The sequence below is a fragment of the Poecilia reticulata genome, chromosome 8 (assembly GCF_904066995.2).
Source record: "Poecilia reticulata chromosome 8, P_reticulata-male-v2, whole genome shotgun sequence".
Lineage (NCBI taxonomy): Eukaryota > Metazoa > Chordata > Actinopteri > Cyprinodontiformes > Poeciliidae > Poecilia > Poecilia reticulata.
The window spans coordinates 18,170,938-18,195,077 of record NC_088837.1 but is presented as its reverse complement, the minus strand read 5'-3'; the positions used below and the strand labels follow the sequence as shown (position 1 = coordinate 18,195,077).

Here is a 24,140-nt window from a genome sequence, read left to right as displayed (position 1 = left end):
TCAGTCATTGTTTCAGGGTAACTAACTAACTAACTAACTAACTAACTAACTAACTAACTAACTAACTGAATGCCTCTGATCTGTTTCTAATGGAGATTAAACAATCCTGCCATGCAATTTTCTGTAATAATTTCACTGCATCACCATCTGCTTGAATTTGCATGCAGTTATTGCATGTTTCAAGGCATTTGTTACCCAGTATAATTAAGAGCAATTCATAAAATAGATAATTAAACAAGCATGATAATGAAAGAGTATAAAAAATAAATAATTAAACAAATGAATTCACGATCAGATTAAACAAGTGTTGGTTTGAGAGACAAACAGTAAATAAATAAGTCATTAAAGAGGCATTGTCATGATCTTGAAACATGGGGTTGCTCAGTCCAGCTCCAAAATAGCTTAGTTTTTAAATGTTAGCTAATACGTAATTTAAAATGAAAATAGTATAAAATATGCCACAATTAACCCAGATCAGCTTTCAAGTTTCACAACTAAGTTCAGCATATGTTATGGTGCTCTGCTTCCACCTATTCCATACAGACTTTCCATAACTTGAGGTTTTTGTTGAAGTGGACGGAAACAAATCACCTTGTTCTTAAATAAAAGTGTCATTCTAATTTTAGTTTGGGGGTTTATTGCATCTTTCGCTTCCCCCCACGATACCCTCAACAAGAAATGTATTTTTAAATGTCCTCTTTAGTGAAATTTAGACCAGAATAGAAACAACCCTGATCGTCCTGCAAAGGGGAAATTCAGGTGTAAAAGCAGCATCAGATCTGAGTTCAGAGAAAAAGTTCTAGAAGTTTTTAAATAATGAAAAACAGGATGAACAACCAACAATAATGTAATACTAGTAATAATATTATAACATAAAAGATACTGTGCAGTTATTAGAAATAGGAATGTCGGACCAAGGGGTATGCAACTGAGTTTGAGTACTTTTTTAAAAAATGTAGCAAAGAATCTGGTCATAAAGCTCTGGAAGCCCCGGTCTAAATACGCCTAGACAGGGTCATGAATATATAAAATGTGAAAATATCCATTATTTGCAGATTTTATTGCCCATGTTTTATTGCCTTGTTTAGACACATTTCACTCTTTCCATTTATGGAGGAATAATCAATAAAAAAAATGATTAGCTGACATCTAACAGAGCAAATTTATGAAGTATATGAGTAGACATATTCTTAAATATCTTAATTATTTGTATTTTGTTTTGCTGATACTGTTTGTGAACAACTCATAAGAATAAAAGTTGTATAAAACTACATTCTTTATGTTGATAAATTTAACTTCTATTATCTGCAGGCCAATTTTCTTGTTATTTGTGTAGTCACCCATTTGTAACTTGTGGTGTTTGATTCTTGCCTGGGTCCTCGGAGTGACCGTTACAGTTCGGTTTTGTGCTTATCTCGTATCTCGGCTGGAACAACTCTGGGTGCAGATAATCTCAGAGGTGACCAGGGTGTGTCCCTGTCCTCTTCCGTCTATAAAACCTCCTGTTCTTGTGCTGAAACTCCACATTCAAACTTAGCCGTCAGACAAGATGAGTCTCTCTGCGAAGGACAAGGCAACAGTGAAGGCCTTCTGGGCCAAGATCTCTTCCAATGGCGAGGCCATCGGCGCAGATGCTCTGTCCAGGTAAACATGGCTCTGAAAGAAGAAGCAGCAGCTACAAATATTGCATGTGTTCAAAGTGTTTGTTTTGTACAGGATGCTGGTGGTTTACCCACAGACCAAGACCTACTTCTCCCACTGGAAGGACATGAGTCCCGGCTCTGCTCCAGTGAAGAAGCATGGAGCCACGGTGATGGCTGGAGTAGCTGACGCTGTGGCCAAAATCGACAATCTGACCTCAGGTCTCCTGAGCCTGAGCGAGCTGCATGCCTTCACTCTGAGAGTGGACCCTGCCAACTTTAAGGTAAAGAGAAGTTTGTTTACTGCGCGTCAAACTTTGCACAAAAAGCAAGATTTTTACAGTTGGTTTTTCTCCTCAGATTCTTGCCCACAACATCCTTGTGGTTTTGGCCATCATGTTCCCCACCGACTTCACTCCTGAGGTCCATGTGGCCATGGACAAGTTCCTGGCTGCCGTGGCCCGTGCACTGTCCGAGAAGTACAGATGAACAGCTAATAAAGCAGGAAGCGACAGACAACGTGGACACCTTGTTTTGTCTGTTTTCAACCTTAATAAAATAAATAAATAAATAAGTAAAAATCTGAGTTAAATTGTCGCTTGTTGTTTGTGTTGTTTCCAATAGGGAACTTTTTTTTCACAAAGACTTCAAACTATGGTTTATGTGGTGAAAAGTCTAACAGATGTAGCCATATGTTTCCATGACTGAGCTGTGCAGTATCTTCATACAAAAGTGATTTGGAAAATAATGCATTCTGATGAACCTATTAAATATTTTTTATTTGTTTATATTTCTGTACATAGCTTAATGCACACTAAACTTCATCTTCAGTCAAATTTGGTAAAATAATAGGGCCTCAACTTGGATATTACATGTCAAGTCTTTGGTGAAAAAAATCTAAAAGTCTAAAGACAGAAAGGACAGAAGCTCACCAGCTATTTAGGTTCACATGCAAAAACTTTCGGTGGACACAGTTTGGCAAATGTAGTCACTGCAGTCAACTACGCTGAAGTCATAAAACGCTCTTGAAAAATCCCTGGTCATGATTTGAGAAATTACGTGACCGAATAGGCAAATCAAGCTTTACTGACGCTAATGAGTCTCCCCGTTAATTTCGGCACTTTAGAGTCGGAGCATAAACAGTCAGAATGTTTGTTTTCAGGCTTAGTAAGAGTAAGCAAAATGTTCAAAGAATAAACAAGAAAACCCTTATTGTTAGAGGAAAAGCTGATATGAGCTCAGCATGACCAGTTTCAAGTTATCCTCTCATTTAGTCAGTAAATCAGGTCGACTTTGAAAGCAAACTTTAACAGCTGCGCCCTGATCTCTGGACACAGAGAGAAAAAAATCAAAGTGGTAGAAACGTAGCATATCCCGATTACTACACCAATATGGAAAATACAAAATAGTGAGATTTTATTTTAGGCATTCCACACGACCACTATACACCACACAGTAATACACCACTGTGTGTGCAAATGAAACCGAGAGCTGGGGATTTAGGAAGCTTTACTTTTTGTATAAAATAACCCTTTTCCAAATCCAGTCAAGGTAGAGTAGATGGATACAGCACAAACAGTTAGCATGCAGGAGTTTTGAAGTTCTGGAAAAAAAAAAAAAAAACAGTTACGGTCACCAAAGATAATTTCATGAATTTATTCGCTTACAGCTTCTGGTGGGAACAAGTTAGTTTTTTAAAGCATTTCCTTCATCTGAACTAATTGCTGGATCCTGAACACAATGTCAAAATGGACCCAGTTGGCCAGTGACATGTCTTAAAAATTGTATTGTGTGAATCTTATTCATACTATTGTCTGAGCTATTACCTTTGAGTCTACTTGTACTAATGATTTGCCTTGAAATTATTAAGTTATTGTACTGAACTGAATTGAACTGAATAACTATTTCCTTTAATATTGTAATTAGCTTTACGTGGGTAAAAATGTGTAATAATAACATAAAAAAAAATACTCCAGCTTCTGAAAATTAGAAGGAATAATTTGTGGTCAATAAAATTAACTCAGCATAGGCCAAATATGCAATATCAATATCACTTATAAGGTGTGTTGATCAGCACATCGTGAAGGTGCAGACAGATTTGTTAACTTCTAAGTTGACATGAGGCTAAAGTGAAACTCATATGTGACTTGAAAAAGACAGATTAATTAAAACAACCACTTAAAATTGTATTAATTACTTTATTCAAACTGAAGGACAGAGAACATAAAGGCAGCATGTCTTCCGTTCAGCCTTTTTGTTCCAGTGTGAATTTCATCTGTACTTCTTGGACAGAGCCAGAGCCACAGCGGACAGGAACTTGTCCATGGCCACGTGGACCTCGGGGGTGAAGTCTCTGGGGAACATGATGGCCAAAACCACATGTTGGATGTTGTGGGAGAGAGCAGATAAATATAAGTCCAGCTGCAACGTACATGAACACAGCCGATCAAAAAATATGCTTCAAGAGCTCTGCTGAAGTAGAACATGCAGTACCTTAAAGTTTGCCGGGTCCACTTTCAGAGTGAAGGCATGCAGCTCACTGAGGCTGAGCAGACCTGTGGTCAGGTTATCGATTTTAGCCACAGCGTCAGCTACTCCACCCATCACTGTGGCTCTGTGCTTCTTCACCAGAGCAGAGCCGGGACTCAGGTCCTTCCAGTGGGAGAAGTAGGTCTTGGTCTGTGGGAAAACCAAAAGCATCCTAAAAAAAAAGAAAAAATAACTTTTAATCTTTAGACAAAACTTTAAAATGTATGTTTTTAGGGTATTTACCTGGAAATAGGATCTGTGCCGATGTCTTTGATGTCTTGTTTTATTTTCTTTTCTTTTTTAGTCTGAACTTTCTGCAGGACTGTGATGACGCATGGAAATGGACACACCTAGGAGATATCTGTGTTTGACGTCTCACGAGCTAGATAGAGACAAAAATCCGTTTTGTCACACCGGCGCTGGAGAGCACGTTGACGTAAGAGTGACCAGGCTGTGATAACGAATCTTAACGGTTCGCCTTTATTGCAGCTTTTTAAGAAGAATATCTGTGAATAGAAATAAATGTTAATGCTATTTAGCTTACTTATGTAGAGATGTTCATCTGACTGTACATGTTTCATTGTTCAATCAGCAGCAAATATAAATCTCCAAAATAAAATGTACTTTTCGTGTCAAATGTATGTTATAAGTGTGTTGTTAACATCATTGTTATTGGATTAAAGGAAATAAAATTGAAAAGTTAAATTTATTTATTAGAATGTCAAGTTTAGGGGAGAGGGGGGGAATTAGAAAGTGTAAAATAGAAGTATGGGGATGATGTGGAGCAAAGTGTGACTCAGGGCCATTTGTGGCCCTCAGGCTGCCTTGTGTTTCCCCCGACTGCAATTCCAAAATTAAACTAACTCTGCCCACCATCACTAGTCGATGCTTATTTGGATGTTCTTACAAATCGTCTTTTAATAAAAACTCTTCTTGCCATCTTGCCATCTCTATAACTTCATAGTAAAAAGGGTGACATCTATCTAATGACTCTCAGCAGACCTTTGGGCACTCAAATCTTTGTTTAAATTAGCCAAATTAAACAAATGTTGTTGTTTTTTAAGAAACAGTGGCTAATTGTTTTTTTTTTTTAGATACGTTATATTAATTTTCTTATTTATTTTCAATTGAGCCTTAAAGAATTTACAAACGGGGCTCCTTTGTTTTTACCAAGATAAATATGTAAAAACCCTTTTTAAATTTTTTACTCTGTCAGGACTTCTGCACCTCCTTCTTATAAAAAGCTGGTCTATATAGATTTATTTTGGTGATGATGTTGACAAAAAGTTTAGAAACCACAAATGCTCTAATTATTTATTTCACAGGGAAATTAAAGCAAAATTATTTCCATAAAATTGGCATTTTCTTTCATCAAAAGCAGTTGTGGGTCTTAAATTATTTGCATTTCTTTTGCTGTGTGTGGAAGGAAAACTGTATTCTCTTGAATTTGGTCTTTTCTCTCCACCTGATCTCTTTATCAGATTCAAACAGCAGGGCAAGAAAAACGTTTCAATCTCAATGCTGAAGACGCCTAGAGAGACAAAGTAGCTCTCTGGTTTGAATTTAAGAGAATCAAATAATATAATCCTTCACAAATATGAATGAAAATAAGTCCTATTATTTTAGTCATGCTTAAAGAAATCAGAAAAATGTATTCTTTAAAAGTAAGTAACCCAAAATGGAGCCTAATCTATCATGTTCATGAAAATAACAAAAAGGTTTTACTCTGAACTTAATTTGCAACATTCTCAGCTGACTATGGTTGAATCTGCTCATTACCAGCTTAGTTAATTTTGTCTACAATACTGTATATTGTTCACATGTTGCAGAGCTTCTCTCTCAGAACCAATAAGGCTTTTACAAATAACATAAAGCTAAAGTTAAATATCAAGCAGAAGTTACCCCACCGTTTATTTAATCTGTATAATCTCAGAAGATCAATAAATCAATACTTCATCAGCTCTCTGCTCAGCTCCACCCATCTGATAATTCTGGGAGGAGCAGAACTTGGCTGTCTATAAGTTGGATCTCCTGGGCCTGCGGACTCACACTGGACAAAGGAAAGAACCAAACAAAAACTCCAAAATGGTCAAATGGTCAGACTTCGAGCGTGCCGCCATCCAGGACATCTTCTCCAAGATCAGTTATGATGCCGTTGGCCGTGCAGCTTTATCCAGGTAAAAAAATAAAATAAAAAATCAATTTTTTTTACCCAAAAATGTATTCATTTGTGGTTTTTAATTCTTTTTAATTATCTTTTTTTGTCTGTTCAGGTGTCTGATTGTCTACCCCTGGACTCAGAGGTACTTTGGTAGCTTTGGAAACCTCTACAACGCCGCGGCCATAACAACAAACCCCAAAGTGGCGGCTCACGGGAAGGTCATCATGGCAGGTCTGGAGAAAGCTGTGAAGAACATGGACGACATTAAGACCACATACAAGGACCTGAGCGTGCTGCACTCTGAGAAACTACAAGTGGACCCCGACAACTTCAACGTAAAGCTGTTTTCTTTTTGTCTTTACACCACGGGTGTTAATGTTGTTGCTACTTTCTGACCCTTGCTGTGTTCTGTTGCAGCTCCTGGGAGACTGCCTGACCATTGTTGTAGCCGGTCAGATGGGGGCAGCCTTCACCCCTGAGGTTCAGGGAGCTTTCCAGAAGTTCCTGGCCGTGGTGGTGGCCTCTCTGAGGAAGCAGTACTACTAGAGAGCCTCAGCCAGGATCTGTTTCTTCTCATTTTTTAGAAGAAGGAGGCCATGAATGATTTGATAAATAAATTAGCACATTTAACAGATTCTTTTGTTATCTCTGTCTTTATTCCTCATTATCATGTTTATAACTTTCTTATTTAGTATGGAAATTAAATCTAAATAAGATGTCAGGTCATGAAGAAATACTGAAAAATCCTACGCTAATATTTTGATGTTCAAGAAATTGCTTCATTATTTAAATGGTAATTAATATAAAACTGGGTAACTTATATTTGATTAAGCTAACTTTCCTCAAAAAGACTGCTCTACGATCTTCACTCATTCAAATATAGACTTGTCTGACTTTGTCTACATGGATAAATCCCAATCAGTTAGACTTATTCAAGTTGATGAAAAGAAATTAAATGTTTATGTTGATTAGTAAAATTACAACAAAAAAAAAGAAGAAGAAGCTGGAAATAATTCCTCAATAAATCGAAACATAAATGCTTAGTTTCTTTTAGGAACTGAAAAGCAAAAAATAAAAAGGTTTTTGACCTGCGTTGTATCGGAAAAAAAATGTAAGTTCTTGTCAGTCAAAACCAGTTTGCTTTGTTCTAAACAAAGCTGAATATTTTTAGTGGTGTAAAAAAACCAAACAAATAATAATAAAATAATATTAAATTACGGGGTAACCAAAGATAGAGAAGGACATGAGGCACTAAAATTGAGACAATATCACTGAACCTGAATACAAATTTGACTGCAAGCCAACTTAGTGAATTTTTAATCTGAATTTTAGAGCTTTTGAAACACAAAATGACTAAATATGACAATGACAAAGAGGATTATTTGCAAGCTCACTATCAGCAGAGCATCTTTATATTTCTGCTGCACTGTTGTTGAACGGACAGAAGAAAAAAAAAATATTAGGACTCCTGAACATAAATTAGACTTATTTTTAGGTTTTCTGGTTATTCTGATTTTTGGATGCAACATTTTCTTTGTTTTTTAAAAGAATAATTATAATAATATAGGTTCATTTATATTAACTTCTGGGTAAATTGTTGCCACTTCTTTCTTAGTTGTTTTTATATTGTTTATTTCCTTTTAACTCTTCTTCCAGTTTCTTTTTAAAATCTGTTTGGCTGTGAACACAACAGTTTGGCCTCAGTCAGATTTTGCTATAATTGTTTTGTTTTGTTTTGTTTTGTTTTTGTTTTTTCTTGGGATTTGGTTATTCTCTGAGCAAGCCAAGCTCACAAGTCAGTAGTGGCATTAGGAGGTGACCTACTTGGTAAGACGGACAGCAAAATATCAAAGTGAAAATATCATGATCAGGTCCTTTGCTGACTTTAGGTCAGTCTGACTGTTAGTCAAGAGTCAGCTCTGAATACTTACGTCACCCAAAGAATTAGAGTTCAAGAAAGTGTGGTTTCATTTCATGGGCACACTGAGTAAGATATTTCATCAAAGAAAATAGTAACATTCATCTTCATTCGTTTGAAAGTCCCAACATTAACTCAGAGAGAAGCAAAGCATTGGCCCTCACCAGTAAAATATCAGCACTGTTTTGTAAATGTCTTTGTTGGTTTTTGATTCAAAGTGCAATTGGAAGTAATTTGTACACAATTAAATGCAAATAATTCAAGTGAGCATTTTCTTATGATGGCTTTTAATATTTGAACTACATTAACACACCTTAGATCCCCCCCTGCTGATTTTGTAAACAATTACTGTGAAATCAAAGAATGGGCCTTAATACAAAAAGCACATTTATAGGTTTAAGTACAAAAAAGAAACTAAAAGGGCACTGAGTCTTTTAGTAAAGAAGCAGCAGCCAGAAATATTTCCTGAAATGCATGCAAACTCGGTGCAGATCTGCAGAAAAAAATCTTAGCGTTGTACTGACTGATCAGTTTTTCACTCTACATCAGAATATCAACACCACAAAGTGAGATACATCACTCTTGTTTGTCTCTGTCAAGCAGGAGGCCGTGGAATAATCTCCAACATTCAAAACCTGTTTTCAGGGATGGCTAATGACTCGTTTCTTCTTAAAAATGTGGTCACAAAACTTCCAAAATGATCAAATAAATTACAGAGATAATTATCAAAGAGGATTATTACAATTATTTTGTTTTGGTTGGAAACAGAAAGATTGTACTAAAAGAACTTAAGCTCCAGCAAGAAAACTAGAGACATACCGAAACGCACAAAGTCACACAAAAACCCAGAAATAAATGACACTTTCAATGCTTTTGGTCTTTTATTTATATTCAGACTGTTGGGAGCTGTAGTATCATGTCTTTTATCTTCTCCAGGTGTCCAGTTTATCTGTACTTCTCGGAGAGGGCACGGGCCAGAGCAGCCAAGAACTTGTCCACAGACACATGGACCTCCGGGGTGAAGTCAGAGGGAAACGTGATGGCGAAGACCACAAGGATGTTGTGTGCCAGAATCTGTGAAAAGATGATTGTTTAAAATAATTGCAATTTTATTTTGCAAAAAGAAAAAGAGAAAGAAACAAAGAATGCAAAAAAATAAAGAAATAGAGAGAAGGAATATTTTACATTCCTACATACATATGCCATAAAAAACTAAAAATAAATCTTAAAAAGCATAACATAAATTAAATTTAAGTTTTTATGCTATCAATGTTAAAAGAAAAAAAAATAACTGAGACAGATGTGGAGTCTATTTTGAAATACAGTACTATAAGTTTAGTATAAAAAAATAGTAACTATTCTGGTTTTCATAAAAAAAAATAAATATCAAAATTTAAAAAAAAAAGTGAAATAAAATTCAAATAATAGTACATAAAGGTGTAGCACATATTTATTCATTTCGAAATAAATTAATGATTATTATAGAGCATCATGAAAAAGAAAAGTTTTAGAAAACTGCAATAAACTAAACTTTGGCATGAAAATGTAATAGTTTGTGCTAAAATTCAATTGACTAATGTTAAAAAAAATTATCTACAGTTTAATATATCAGGAACTTAATCTTTTTATTCCAAAGTTGCTCTGTTAAATCCATCGATGTGGCTTGAAGGGTGTCTTTACAGTCCTGACTGTTGATCACCAGTTGTACCTTAAAGTTGGCAGGGTCCACTCTCAGAGTGAAGGCATGCAGTTCGCTCAGGCTCAGGAGACCTGAGGTCAGGTCGTCGATTTTGGCCACAGCGTCAGCTACTCCACCCATCACCGTGGCTCCGTGCTTCTTCACTGGAGCAGAGCCGGGACTTATGTCCTTCCAGTGGGAGAAGTAGGTCTTGGTCTGTGGGTAAACCGACAGCATCCTAAAAGAATGTGAGTGTATAAATAAACCCAGAAAAGTACAATTCAGGTAACATCAGCGACATGGAGGTCTTTATTACCTGGACAGAGCATCCTGACCAATGTCTTCAGCCTTGGGAGCCACTTTAGCCCAGAAGGCTTTGACTGTTTCCTTGTCCTTGGCAGTGAGACTCATCTTCTTGGTTGATTGTTTGGGTTGAATGCCGCGATCTGTGGCGGGGGTTTTTATAGGAAACAAACAGGGCTTGGACAAGGCAGGGACACCTCCGAGATATCTCTGATTGGACGCCTTCCGAGCAAAGTGTTGCAGCTTAGATGAGATAAGCTGTAAACAGAATCGATAGATGGGCTCTGAGTGAGGAGCAGCTCAGTGTAACCTCTACAAAATACACAGGCTTCACTTTGAACTTCTCATTAAATGTGAAACAGTACTTCTTTTTTTCTTCACTGTGATCAAGTTGAAAATTTAAACAAGTGAAGTGATTGTTTTAGAATTGTATCATCTTTTAGTTAAGTGTGTCTTTTGTACATTTTAATTTTAAATACACACGGCTTTTAGCACTTTGGAAAACACATACAACTAAAACAAAAATTATAGATGTCACAAGCTATGTGATCTAGTTTGAAGGGTCATACATATATTCTTATAAGGTCAAAATAAACTAATGACAACAGAAAACCCAAACATACAAAACCAGAGAGCGTGGACATATTAATGGGATTCGGTTCATAATTGTTAGAGGATAAATCTACAGTATTTTATCAAGGACAGTCCTGTGGTACTGATTTAAAATCTTGACCAATTTTTAATTCATTCCTGGTTATCAGTGGGTTGCAATATATTTTCTGATGCGGTAAAAGTTGCTTCCACCAAATATGTTTCTTCACTTATCTGAACTTTAAAAGGGCAGAGCCGCAGGAAGGGGACAGATAGTGGTTTACCAAAGCGGCCTCACTGACTGCTGTTCAAGCTTCAGTTAAACATTTCACTTCCCGCCTGTTTCATTTAATTACATGAAGGTTTTTATTTATTTTTTTATTTTCTTATTTTTTGTCGAAGGCAGATTTTCTGCTGTTTGTTGATGGTATTTAACAATGTCTAGCTTCTACAGCCACTTTGTCTTATTCCCCAGTTTGTCTTATTTGGAACTTTCTTAATTTAAAAATACTACTACTAATGCTACTACCAGTAGTAGTAGTTGTAAAAACAAAAATTATTATTATTATCTTCATTAGTAGTAGTATTATTAATAGTGGTAGTAATTATTATTATTATTATTATTATTATTATTATTATTATTATTATTATTATTATTATTATTATTACAATTATGTATTATAACAAAACAACAATAAATGGTTGATATCAAGATAGATAATGATATTTGGAGGTCAAACGTTATTTTCCCACCTTTTTAATAGTTATCATCCATGTAAGTTAACATTAGAACTAAGTTAAATTAAATAAAGTTAAGTTAATTGGATTATTGTTTCCGTACTAATTTTTATTTTTAGGAATTGCAGTCTATAGCCAGTGAATATCAAAATATATTTATTTAAAAATATTAATATAAGACATTTTTAAAAATGCCATGGCAACAGATATTTCACTACGGAAGCCATTTTTGGAGCAAAATGTTTATTCAAAACTCAGTCTGAGACACTTTTAAAATTCTGCAACGGCGTTTTAGCGCCCTCTTGTGGAAAAACAAATGAACATAAAAACATTTAGAAATTTGGTAGCTGATTTTTTTTATTGATGGCTTCTGTCATGAGAAGTTTTTCTCTTAGAAGTTTAAATAGACTTGCAACAACCATAAAAAGTGAAAAAAATAACGATTTAAGAGACTAAGAGTAATTACAAACACCTTTGTTCATTTATGTTAGCTATTTATGTTTGTTTTTTCCTATACTGTCCATATGACCTATTGTTGTCATAAACTGTCACTGTGGCATTTTCAGACTCAAAAAACTTTTTTTTCTGCTGGCATAAAGCTTTTTTGTTCACTCTAACTAAGTAGAACTAATAACATGTTTAACAGCTTTTTAAGCCTATTTCAAATCAAAGAGAGAAAAGAAAAAACATTCAGTGTAAAATAAAATATCAAACATAAATACTTTTGGGTAAATCCTTAACATTTCATATGGTTATTGCTGGACATTTTTGATTCATTTTAATATCCAGAGCTTTTGTTAAATTTACTTAGTTATTACCTGAGTAATGTTTTAAGGACGCAAAATTACTTTCAGGAGTAATTCTACCGTACTTCTCATGTCTACTTGAGTAATATTATTATGAAGTATTTTACTTTAGTAAACCTTTTGGATACTCTAACTATGAAATGTAGAACAGCTGTTTTAACCAAAATCTTATGAGAGACAGACACATATTTATATTGAAGTGAAACCTCTTGTTTCTACACAAGCTTTGTTATTCTATCTGCTGACCCTGTTTAAAGCTGAAGAAGTTACAGTAAACAATAGATATTGACACGAGACGTACTATGCACTGTTCTAATGTATAAACGTATTGTTTAATAAGTTTTATAGTGAAAAGATGGAGGAAGGTGTTTCAGCAACCAGGAATTGTTACTTTGTGATTATTTATATGATTATGTGTGTGTGCATATATATATATATATATATATATATATATATATATATATATATATATATATATATATATATATATATATATATATATATATATATATATGTTTGAGTAATGCACATTTTGGCAACTCTACCCACCTTTGTTGATTTCTCTAGCCTGTAAACATAAAAAAATCAACTCTGATTTCACAGTAGTCTGTTATATACTTTATTGCCTCCAGGGGTCGCAAAAATTCAACTTACACACACGACACTACCGTGGGCACACAGCTTCTGCAAATCTTCAAGCACTTGCTCTGTTTTCCCATGTTGACAAGCACATAAATGCTTTTGAAAAAGAGGGTTTTATTCAATGGTACATTTTTCTCCTGGGTCTGCTTTTTTTTTTATTTGTACTGACTGTTCATAGCCTCCACCACAGCAGACAGAAACTTCTGCCAGGTGGCCTGGACCTGAGGGTTCAGCTCAGCTCTGAGTTTGCAGGCGATGGTAATTGTGATGCATTCGGCCAAAAGCTGCGGGGGAAAAAAAACAAACAAAAAAACATCCGACATCATAAATTTCGGGAACAATGAGTCACTATAGAACAAACACCCCTACTTGTAGCTTTGGTGTCACTTGTCACCAAAGCTATAAGTTACTTTGTACAGGCTAGAATTTTGTATTTAATTTACTTTACAAATGGACTACTGAACCAAGCGGATCTCACACTTCACAAAAAACGGTGAAACCGTCCTTTATCTCTAATAAATTCTCAAACGGCTTTCCCTACATGACCTATTTGTGGCTTGAACGTCAGGATAGTAGCTTACTCTGAAGTTATCCGGATCCACTTTGATTTTCTCGTAGTGCTGCCTGCTCAGAGAAGCGTACATCGCTTTGATGTTGTCCATGTTCTTCACGGCTGTGTCCAGAGCCGATAGCACGACCTTTCCCAGGGCGGCCAATTTGGGGTTATTTAAAATTGCTGTAGTGGTGAAGATGTCGCCAAAAGAGCCGAAATACCGCTCGATCCAGGGGTAAACAATCAAAGCTCTGTCGATGTGAGAAATACGATGCCGGTTATGATGAGATATCCTGCACAATTTTTTTTTTGATTTACACAAATGGGTAAACCGTCACAGAAAGCAGAAAGCTACTCCTGACATACAAACATATATCTAAGAATATCCTCAACTTGGAAGTCATTTTCAAACACAAGAGTCAACAGTAATAGAAGGACAGCGACTGGTGCTGAAATATAGCATGCAGATGCAAAAAGGTCAACTCAACTTCCTCTCAACCAAAACAATAATCGGGAGATTTTACATCATCACACTTAAGTTGGGTGTGATGATGTATATATATATATATATATATATATATATATATATATATATATATATATATATATATATATATATATATATATATATATATAGCTTTAAAATAGTACCCAAACAAGACTTGCTAAGCCTCAGTTTGAACTAAAATCTAACTCTACCTTGCCCAAAGCTCTTCTCCAATTTCATCAATATCAACTTTTTCCCAAACTCCTCTGATGATGCGGCGCTCCTCTTCCGTCCATTTCACCATGACGCCATGCAATCAATAAACTGTCAGTCTGGCAAAAGATTTGATGACATTATGGATGACCTGACACCAACACTGACATGTTTTCAAGCATAAATTCTCTCCTCTGTCCGTAGCAAGTTTTCTCCAGCTGCTCGTAGCAGATTAAACCACATACGTTAATTATCTTTATATTCAGGCCAGCCACGCCCAAATAAAAAAAACAAAAAAATGATGCCGATGTTATGAAGATGAGTTTATATGCTTGGCTAATATGTTCAGCCATAACTGGTCAGATCTCATTTTTAAATTACATTTTAAAAAGATGATGATGAGCAAATTATTTTTGATCACGTTAAAGAGAAGAAAGATGGGTGTAAAGTTAAAATCTGAATATGGACATTGTTGTGTAATTTTACATTTTTAGCGTTGCAGTTTGCTGTCTTCTTGATATTCAGAAATTTTTTTTCATTACTATTATTGTTTTGTTGTTTTAATTCTGTTTCTCCCGTTGGTATTTCGGGTAATTTAAAGACGCAACATTCGCAACATTCACTTTATTCAACATTTTTGGACACACTGGTCATTATTTATTTCACTGAAATGGAAACCAAAGACAGATATGTATTATATATATATATTTGATTTCTTATTTCAAAACGGGGTGAATAATTACAGAGACACTTGCATATGATTTGAGTTTTTTTTATTGATGTATATTTTGGCAGCGTTTAATTGCTCAGAAACTGATGTCTCGCTGCATCTCTTCAGTGGTCGGCCACTTCAGACGCTTAGTGGTACTGTCTGCCCAGGGCGGACACCACCACGGCCAGGAACTTCTGCCATGCCTCTTGGAAACCAGCGGTAAAGACGCTGGGTCCAAACTTGGCGGCCACGACCACAGTGATGCACTCAGCAAGGACCTGCAGTCACAAGTCAGAATACAACAAGAATGAATAAACTTGACACGAATTAAAAAAAAAACAAAACAAGCAATTGCGTCTTGGTGTGAGGGATGACGTACCCTGAAGTTGTCGGGATCCACGTGCAGCTTCTCAGAGTGCATGACGCTCAGTTTGGCGTAGGCGTTCTTGATGTTGTCCATGTTCTTCACAGCAGTTTCAAGGCCGCCCATCACGGTTTTTCCGTGCTGAGCCACTTTGGGATTTGCGGCGATGGCTGCGGGGGTGGAAAGGTCACCGAAGTTGGGGAAGTACCTCTGGGTCCATGGGAACACGACCAGAAGCCTGAAAACATAAAAGTGACAATGAAAAAAAAAAAAAAAAAATTCCGATCCTCAGGATGTAAGAGATCATCATTTCGCGGAATGAAATTTGTTCACATGGTTACCTGGACAGGGCCTGGGGTCCAATTTCACCCACATCAATGTTTGACCACAGGGTGGAGATGGCGGTGCGCTCGGCGTCTGTCCACTCGACCATGATGACGGTGTGAAAGTCTCCTCTGACTTCGCAAAAAAAAAAACGAGTTTGATGATCAAAGGTGTAAGACTGTCTGAAAATGTTTACGAGCCCTGCATTTATTCACAGCCCAATGATCCGTCCCCCAGACAAGACGGGCTGTGATTGGACGAGGTGCACTTGCCAATAAAATGACGTCCGTCATATTTGGCACCAATTAATGCCGATACATGCTGCGTCATTGATCTATAAAATTTCTTAAACAGTAGACAATGTGAATTTTCTGACTTTATAGTCAAGACTCTCTTTTGTTAATACGTTTCAGACTGGTGTCTCATGGCCAGTTTGGAGAATCATGTTCAATTTACTTAAAATCGGGAGTGTCTGATATTTAATATTGGTTCAAAGTTGTTGTTTTGTTTTGGGGGGTTTTGCAAAAAATGCATATTGTGGACGAAAGAAAACAAGTACAAAGATTTTAACATTGTGTTAGGTGAATTTTGTGTATTTAGCTCAAGAAGTCAGTTAGAGAAAAAAAAATAGAATTGTTATCCAGAGCAGCGCCTTGGTCTAATTCCTGTAACCAGTCAGCATTTACGTAGGGATTACGTGAAATTTGAGGAGTGGTAGCTTTTATCGAGCCAAGTTGGCAACGGGTTATTTGGCAGTTTCGTTATCAAAGTTTTGGCATGGATTGATTCTAAGGCGTGGTGCATTCAGGCTTGATATAAAGACGCAGAGACAAATTCATCAAAGCAGCTCTTTTGATCTTCATATTTTCTCGCTGAGAAACTAAAGGCAGCAATGAGTCTTTCCGACAAAGACAAGGCCGCGGTGAGGGCCATCTGGGCCAAAGCCGAAGGGAAGGTCGCCGAATTGGGAGGTGAAGCACTGGGCAGGTAAACATCAAGTTAAACAAAACACTTTTAAAAATATATATATGTCGTTGCTGTTTGTTTCAATCCTTTTTCTATGTTACTTATAGGATGCTTGTTTCCTACCCACAAACTAAGACCTACTTCTCTCACTGGGGAGATCTGAGCCCTCAGTCCGCCAAAGTGAAGAAGCACGGTGCCACCATCATGGCAGCCTTGGGAAAAGCTGTCAAGGGCATCGACGATATCCCTGGTACTCTGGCCGCCCTCAGTGAGCTCCATGCCTTCAAACTCCGGGTGGATCCTGCCAACTTCAAGGTATACTTCAGATCTCTTCTGAATTTACTCACATTATCACGATCATGTGCGCGTTTAGTTTCTGCTCAATTATATTTAATCGTATTATTTATTTATTTTTTTGTGTGTGTGTGTGTGTAATCTTCAGATCCTGGGCCACAACATCGTTTTGGTCTTGGCCATGTACTTCCCTGCTGACTTCACACCTGAGGTTCACCTTTCCGTGGAAAAGTTCCTGCAGAACGTGGCCTTGGGTCTGGCTGAGAAGTACCGCTAAAGTCGCACCGATTGTGTGAACAAGGAGTTTCACCATCCCACATCCTCAACACTCTTTTAAAACATGTGGAGACTCGTTCAATAATAATAAATAAAAAAAAATACATCCGAGGATGTTCAATTCTCAGTTTTTGTTTTCTTCTGTTATTTCCGATTTGTGTGATTTTTTTTTCTGTGTCATAGTAAAACTGGTTGGGGTCTGCAGCTGCAGAGTTCAAGGTATTTGCACAGACTTTGGTTGAGACGGCGAAAGGCAGACATTTCAAGTCATTTCATTTTCTATTAATCTAAAAATAATATTAGAATAAATGAATAAATGAATGAATAAATAATTAAATAAATAAATAAATACTCCAGCTGTATGAGGAGTTTTCAGACTTTGAGAATAATTTAATCGTTGAACAAACATTTATTTCTAGTGGTGTCCAATTTGGGGGCCTGCAGATGCCAAACAATTTCTCCATCACAATTCAAAAAACTTTTGGTTTGCCAGAAAGGCGGTTGATGCAGATACACATTTGAATGATGTTAGAGTGCCATTTTTTATTGATGTGAGGCCTTTAAAAAAAAAAAAAGGATACAGAAATGTTTTAATATTTTGAAGATGTAAGGCACAACACAAGGCATTGCTCTTTTATCAGTGATGCTAATGCTTTTATTTTATTAAATATGACTACAAACATTCAGAGACTTTTACTAAAGCGCAGACTGGGTGTGCCAATTTGCTAAGCTCGGTGAGCTAAAGCCTGTATGAGCCATATCCTGTTTGCATATTTTTCCCGTTTTAACTCTAAGTATGTTCAGAATATATTTAAATATCTTCTTGAATTTTCATTAAAAGCAAATTAGAATTACAATTTTGTGGCTCATGACATTTTCTACCCCCATGGTAAAAAAGTCTGGACACCACTGACACAAACAAACTGTTTCTTAACAAGAAGAATCAGTTTTAAAAGTGAACCTGGATCTTTAATTGCTCAAATTTAAATAATTCTAGAAAAAAAAGTACTGTGTTTACATAGGACAAAACAGTGAGAACCAATCTGTCTTCATCTATTTCCATTTCTAAGCTCCTGCCAGAGGAAAACATCCCCACCTACATGCTGGCATCTCAGTTTATTATTTAATTAATGTGTGATTATGGCATGTGGCTCACTTTCATTTTTGTTTGATGTATTTCAGACAAACTTACTAAACATGTCAAAATCTGCTGTTCAATGTTCAATTCTTCTTAGATTTGTGTGAATGGTGTTTGTTCTGTCCTCTTAACTGTGTTCAGTTCATTTAGTTTGGTACAGCCTATAGTCTCTACTAAGGTAGAGACTAATGGGAATCCTTAAACAAACAAACAAACAAACAAACAAACAAACAAACAAACAAACAAACAAACAAACAAACAAACAAACAAACAAACAAACAAACAAACAAACAAACAAACAAACAAACAGGCTATTCCACACAATAGGTACTACACATAAATGTTTTTCTGTCATTTGCAGCTTAAAAATCAACACATAACGGTTTTGCTTTGTTTATGTGTAAAAAATATAGAGTAAATACAGACAAAAATGTAGTTGCATTTCAGGTGGTACAACATTGGTCAGTTTTTGAATTAAACTGAGTGAGGGCCTTCGTCATGATGCCTGTAAGTGTGTGTTTTAGGCAAAATATTGTCATATAATCCCCTATTCACTCTTCAAAACTGTTTAACTTTTCTGCTTTGTTGATTAGCTTTTTTTTTTTAACTCAATAATTAAAGTTATATGATTTTGCAATCACTCAAATACTGGACCTGGCCACAATATTGGTCATTTGTGAGCTTGAAAGTGCTTTACAGAGAAGTAAAGGAGCAAAGGTAAAGGGGGTTACATTTAAAAAAGAAACGAGTAGAATCTGTCTTTCAAATTTTGAACTTATTGAATAGTAAACAAGTCGCAATGAAGTTGAGTCTAATTGATGCTTTTGTTTTAATCCTTTTTTAAAACTCTAATCTGATTTTGCTTTGATTAAAAATAAGAATACATCCATTCCATTAGTTACCTAAATCTACTTTTCCATGCTAGTGCTTATTTCCAAGAGCCATTAGGCGAGAGACGGGACCGTGCAGGTTGGAAATACGTCATCGCCATAGGGGTTAAAACAAAAATCCTGTTAGTTGAATGGAGCTAGGGCGCCCTCTGCTGGAAATATTAAAACGACGCTGGACTGGACTTAATGCTACACATGAATTGGTTTAAGTGCTCCATGTCTAAAACTTGCTGCTGAGTAGATGCCGTAGTAATAAACATGACGGAAATAATAATAATAATAATAATAATATATATATATATATATATATATATATATATATATATATATATATATATATATATATATATATATACATACATAAACATCTTACACGCATTATAAAGAGATATTGCAGGCTTTACTTCCTGTGGTTCAAACAAACATTTTCATGATGAGTAGGATAAAAAATATAAAGATACATTTAATCTTTTTCATAGCTATGACAACAAAAACAAAAACGAGACACACACGAGCTAGTTGAAAGACTTTACATTGTTCTTAGCCGTGGAGCTATTCTGGTTGCTGGATGAAATTCAGTAAACAAGCGACAGGAGGAGCAGCACCTTGGAGAGCGCCAAAGTACCAAATGGCCTCAGGAATGCCGAGAGAAGACGAAAAGCAAAACTTCTGATTGCAGCTACTGTTTTTTTTTTTTTTTTCCCAATATATGAACAAAGTATGAAATTCCTCGAATGTGCATCGCAAATAACTGGAAAACCATGTGGGGAAAAAAACTATAGAGTTAACGCATCAAAAGCCATAAAAGATGAGTCCAGAGCGACAGTTGTTAAAATCTTCATGTTCAGTTACATTTACTCTAATAATATTGTGAAAACAGTAGGTTACTATTAGGAGCAGCTTTGGCGCACTGTTCACTTTGCTTTTTCTTGACTGATATAATTATGAAGTATTCTTACTTGAGTAAAATTCCTGGCTGCTCTATCTACCAAGAGTAACTTCACTGAATGAAGAACAAGCTCGTTTTAACCCAGAACTCACCAGAGAATTGTTTAGATGGAAATATATATATGATTTCATTTTAAACGCTGGTTGTCTCAGTGTAATGAGACAAGCACCGTACAGAAAGTTCGTATTTTGTCTTTTAAGAAATATTTCCCCCAAAATATTGAAGATCTTCAATATGCTTTGTTTCTTTTCTTGGAAATTGTCCCCACTGCTCCATATTTTCTGTTTATTAATAATGCCTCCACAAACTGATAGATGTTGGAGGTTGTATTTGATATGTTCTTATTTGATCTTCCTTTTTGAGATCTTTATGCCACTTTATGTTAAGAAACACAAAAACATAATCAGATCATATAAGATCAAGAATAATTCCCTTTTCACACAAGACCAAGATATTGCAACCTTTCTTTTCTTAAAAAATTTGACTTTTCTGCAAAAACAGAACACAAATCTTCAGTAAAGAACCAGAAGTCAACATTTTGTGTTTTTTTTTTCCAGCCATGCATTTATTGATCACACAAGGTGAATTCAGGTGTCTGGATCTCCTTTCCAGGTGGTTCATCTGTACTTCTCGGACAGAGCCAGAGCCACGGCGGCCAGGAACTTATCCATGGCCACGTGGACCTCAGGGGTGAAGTCTTTGGGGAAGCTGCTGGCCAAAACCACAAGGATGTTGTGGGCAAGAATCTGTGGAAAACGAGTGATGAGACAACACTTAGACTTCATACAAGTCTAAGTGGGAAAACAAAAAAAGGACTCAAACCACACTCTCAGCTCTGAATCCTCACCTTAAAGTTGGCGGGGTCCACTCTGAGCTTGAAGGCGTGCAGCTCGCTCAGGTTGAGCAGACCTGCAGCCAGGTCGTCGATTTTAGCCACAGCGTCAGCTACTCCAGCCATCACCGTGGCTCCGTGCTTCTTCACTGGAGCAGAGCCGGGGCTCATGTCCTTCCAGTGGGAGAAGTAGGTCTTGGTCTGTGGGTAAACCGACAGCATCCTGAGTGGAAGAGTAGAATGGATGGGTAAAATTGTAAACAAAAAAGTTGTTGAAATTCAAAAGGTTTCAGGTCTCATTTACCTGACAAGAGCATCTGTACCAATGGCTGCTGCCTTGGGATAAATCTTTCTCCAGAAGGCCTTGACGGTGTCCTTGTCCTTGGCAGTGAGACTAGTCATTTTGGCTGTTTCAATAACCAACTAACTAACCAGCTAAGCGCGAGAGCTACTTGTCTGAGAGGCAGCAGAGGAAACACCCAGCAGCACCTCCTCTGAAACGGTCCACGGGAGGCGGGCTGAGTAATCCTGATCAACGGTTTCTGTGAGATAAAAATCTTTCACTGTCTCTGAAATTTCTTTGAATTACAAAATATTATTCAAACGTACTCAGTCCTATATGACAAAATATTCAAAAATGATAAAGGTGAGGAGGGCAAGGGCAGTTAGAAAATGGGAAATTTACTGTTGGAATTAAAGGTTTTCATTTTCTAATTTTCTCTCATTTGCATCTTGTTTAAAGGAATATGTAATGATTTTACACTTCCTGCTTGGAAAACTGGCTTCCGTGCATTACAGGAAGATTCACTCACTTGTTACAGTCACAAATTTTAAGGCAGTTTGTATTTTTACTTGATAGAACAACACAAAGTAGCTCAAAGTGAAGTGGGATGAAAATGATACAATGTTTTTGAATATTTTACTAAGATAAATCTGAAACTTGGCCGTATTTATGTATCCTTCAAGTAGAAGACAGCAGTTTAATCTTAGCATGTGGTCAATAACATAAAATTCCATTCAAATACGTCACAAATTTGGTTATTACATCAAATTTGGAAAAGTGTTTAAACCACATGAATACTTTTGTAAGACATTGTTCAACATGTTTGTAAAGAATTCATTTAACAGAAAGCTTTCCCTTTTTTGTGATTGTACTACCAGAATTAAATCAATTTTCAATTTCATTTTATACTGATAGAGTTATAGACAGGGGTCCCCCTCTTAAAGAACAATGCAACAACGCAGACGGAGAAGATCCAGGCAGATTTTGAAATCCAGGCTCTGCAATCTGGGAAATATTAGATTTGTCTGAAAACATTCCAAGATATCGAGTTTAGTTACTTTCTGGCCCCTGCAGCCAAAATATATGTTGGAGTCTAATCTAATCAACCACACTGCAGCTGCAGGGCTGTATCCACTCTTATTGAAGAGACAATTCCTATTTCTAGTTTGGCTGATAGGGTTGTGCTTTGAACTCCCTGTTATACTTCTAGCCCACGTCTGAGAAACGCTGTGTACCTCATTTATGAATACGTTAAACAGAACATAAAGCATCAAGCTGCTTGGAGACGGCCTGATAGCCTTTACATTTAACAGGACCGTCTATAATTTTCTTTTTAATCTATGACAATTCTCCTCTTTGCTTTCTGTGGTTCATGGTCAGTGTGATGCACACCATGTCGCCAAACAGCACAATGATTACTGGTCACCCTGTAGCTCAGAGAATAGGCTTTAAAATACTGTTATTTTATAAATCACTGAACGGCTTAGCACCACAATACATCAATGTCCCGATGTTGCATCAGCCTTCCGGACTTCTCAGGTCTTCTGGTTCTAGTTCTGCTCTGCAGCCAGAACCAGGCATGGCAGCTTCTATGCACCACAAATCTGGAACAAACTTCCAGAAAACTGCATAACAGCCGAAACACTGAGTTCCTTTAAAAATCTAGACTAAAAACCCGGCTGTTTAGAGTTGCTTTTGAGCCATAATAAATTAAACATCAACATATTTGATGTGCACTGATGATTGTGATGACAGCACTCATCAAAATGTAATGTTTTACAGTGATTTTCTCAGCTGTTGACTGCATATCATATGATGTTGCATTTTTGTGCTTTTATGCTGCAAAGCACTTTGAACTGCCTTCTTGCTGAAATGTGATATACAAATAATTTTTTTAAAATGGGGAGAATGATGCTAGTCAGAGGACAAGATGACTCTCCCTCATGAAATTAGATTGATAAGATGTTTTATTCTTTAATCTGGCAATGTACTTTAAAAAATAATTACTTTCAAATGAAACATTTGAAGCACCATCTTTCATTTTGGATTAATGATACACTGACTCAGGGTAAGGACAATAAACACATTTGATGCAATAATGCAGACTTTTTAAAGAAGACTGGCCATTTTAAACAAGAGCAAAGGCATAGGTCGACTCATTTTACACAAGTAAAATAGATGTTACACCAAAACAAGTCAAATGGATATGTGATCATCTCTAATCAGGCAAAATAACTATTTAAAAAATATATACTTTACCTGGGTTCTTGCAGAAGAGTAAAGTTCTAAAGATGCAAAATCAACTACTAATAAAGATGAGCAGTAATTGTGCTTTTTAACAAGACAAATATTAGCTCACTCATTTTGTTGACTTAATCTTTTTGTTTCAAACTTCAACTGTAGAGATGTAATCTCACTTGCTATGGATCCAGTAGTGCGTTATCTCATCAGCTCCTCCCAATGACAAGCAGCTGTCTAGAGCCAACAGCTGCCACAGTGTTTTTCCTCAAAAATTACAAATCGTGTAAATTTATCAAAGATGACTTCATTGTTTGAGAAAAGGGCTCAAGTGGATGCAGTCATCCCACCCCTAACTTATACCGTACGTTATTTTGGTGGGGACCTGTATAAAACCCGGATAGAGATTAAAGCATTTCATTAAAGCTATTTTAAATCAGACTATTCAGAGAGATATTATATTAAGCCTTGTTTTTTTGTGTGTTGCAATGTCAGGTTTCCAAGTAACCAATTTTTCCACAATTATTTTCAAAACATTTTAAGGCCTCAATTTCAGATGTACAAATTGAAGGAAGCAGACACCCTGAACCTTGAATGAACAGAAGACAAAGCATG

General features: G+C 36.3%; 7 protein-coding genes and 1 pseudogene across 7 annotated transcripts; 3 read left to right on the top strand and 5 right to left on the bottom strand.

The window, feature by feature from the left end:
* The first annotated feature begins 1,311 nt into the window (after positions 1–1,311).
* Positions 1,312–2,219, top strand: LOC103468711 (hemoglobin embryonic subunit alpha). The gene is made up of 3 exons (XM_008415960.3): positions 1,312–1,644; positions 1,717–1,924; positions 2,001–2,219. The coding sequence occupies exons 1-3, from the start codon at positions 1,550–1,552 to the stop codon at positions 2,127–2,129; spliced, it is 432 nt and encodes a 143-aa protein (XP_008414182.2). The 5' UTR covers positions 1,312–1,549; the 3' UTR covers positions 2,130–2,219.
* Positions 2,220–3,515: 1,296 nt separating this feature from the next.
* Positions 3,516–4,752, bottom strand: LOC103468875 (hemoglobin embryonic subunit alpha pseudogene; annotated as a pseudogene).
* A 1,333-nt stretch (positions 4,753–6,085) lies between these two features.
* LOC103468714 (hemoglobin subunit beta-like) lies at positions 6,086–6,959 on the top strand. The gene is made up of 3 exons (XM_008415962.2): positions 6,086–6,346; positions 6,443–6,665; positions 6,748–6,959. The coding sequence occupies exons 1-3, from the start codon at positions 6,255–6,257 to the stop codon at positions 6,874–6,876; spliced, it is 444 nt and encodes a 147-aa protein (XP_008414184.1). The 5' UTR covers positions 6,086–6,254; the 3' UTR covers positions 6,877–6,959.
* Positions 6,960–9,116: 2,157 nt separating this feature from the next.
* Positions 9,117–10,396, bottom strand: LOC103468712 (hemoglobin subunit alpha-1-like). Its single transcript, XM_008415961.3, has 3 exons — positions 10,243–10,396; positions 9,957–10,164; positions 9,117–9,322 (listed from the first exon to the last, which is right to left on the bottom strand). The coding sequence occupies exons 1-3, from the start codon at positions 10,335–10,337 to the stop codon at positions 9,194–9,196; spliced, it is 432 nt and encodes a 143-aa protein (XP_008414183.1). The 5' UTR covers positions 10,338–10,396; the 3' UTR covers positions 9,117–9,193.
* A 2,563-nt stretch (positions 10,397–12,959) lies between these two features.
* Positions 12,960–14,494, bottom strand: LOC103468715 (hemoglobin subunit beta-1-like). Its single transcript, XM_081610132.1, has 3 exons — positions 14,259–14,494; positions 13,588–13,810; positions 12,960–13,290 (listed from the first exon to the last, which is right to left on the bottom strand). Exons 1-3 carry the CDS (start codon positions 14,348–14,350, stop codon positions 13,162–13,164), a joined length of 444 nt encoding a protein of 147 aa, XP_081466258.1. The 5' UTR covers positions 14,351–14,494; the 3' UTR covers positions 12,960–13,161.
* A 521-nt stretch (positions 14,495–15,015) lies between these two features.
* Positions 15,016–15,853, bottom strand: LOC103468716 (hemoglobin subunit beta-A-like). Its single transcript, XM_008415964.3, has 3 exons — positions 15,677–15,853; positions 15,351–15,573; positions 15,016–15,249 (listed from the first exon to the last, which is right to left on the bottom strand). The coding sequence occupies exons 1-3, from the start codon at positions 15,766–15,768 to the stop codon at positions 15,118–15,120; spliced, it is 447 nt and encodes a 148-aa protein (XP_008414186.1). The 5' UTR covers positions 15,769–15,853; the 3' UTR covers positions 15,016–15,117.
* A 629-nt stretch (positions 15,854–16,482) lies between these two features.
* LOC103468717 (hemoglobin subunit alpha-B-like) lies at positions 16,483–17,322 on the top strand. Its single transcript, XM_008415965.3, has 3 exons — positions 16,483–16,646; positions 16,733–16,940; positions 17,068–17,322. Exons 1-3 carry the CDS (start codon positions 16,552–16,554, stop codon positions 17,194–17,196), a joined length of 432 nt encoding a protein of 143 aa, XP_008414187.1. The 5' UTR covers positions 16,483–16,551; the 3' UTR covers positions 17,197–17,322.
* A 3,379-nt stretch (positions 17,323–20,701) lies between these two features.
* LOC103468876 (hemoglobin embryonic subunit alpha-like) lies at positions 20,702–22,853 on the bottom strand. The gene is made up of 3 exons (XM_081610131.1): positions 21,309–22,853; positions 21,020–21,227; positions 20,702–20,918 (listed from the first exon to the last, which is right to left on the bottom strand). Exons 1-3 carry the CDS (start codon positions 21,404–21,406, stop codon positions 20,790–20,792), a joined length of 435 nt encoding a protein of 144 aa, XP_081466257.1. The 5' UTR covers positions 21,407–22,853; the 3' UTR covers positions 20,702–20,789.
* Between the last annotated feature and the right edge of the window lie 1,287 nt (positions 22,854–24,140).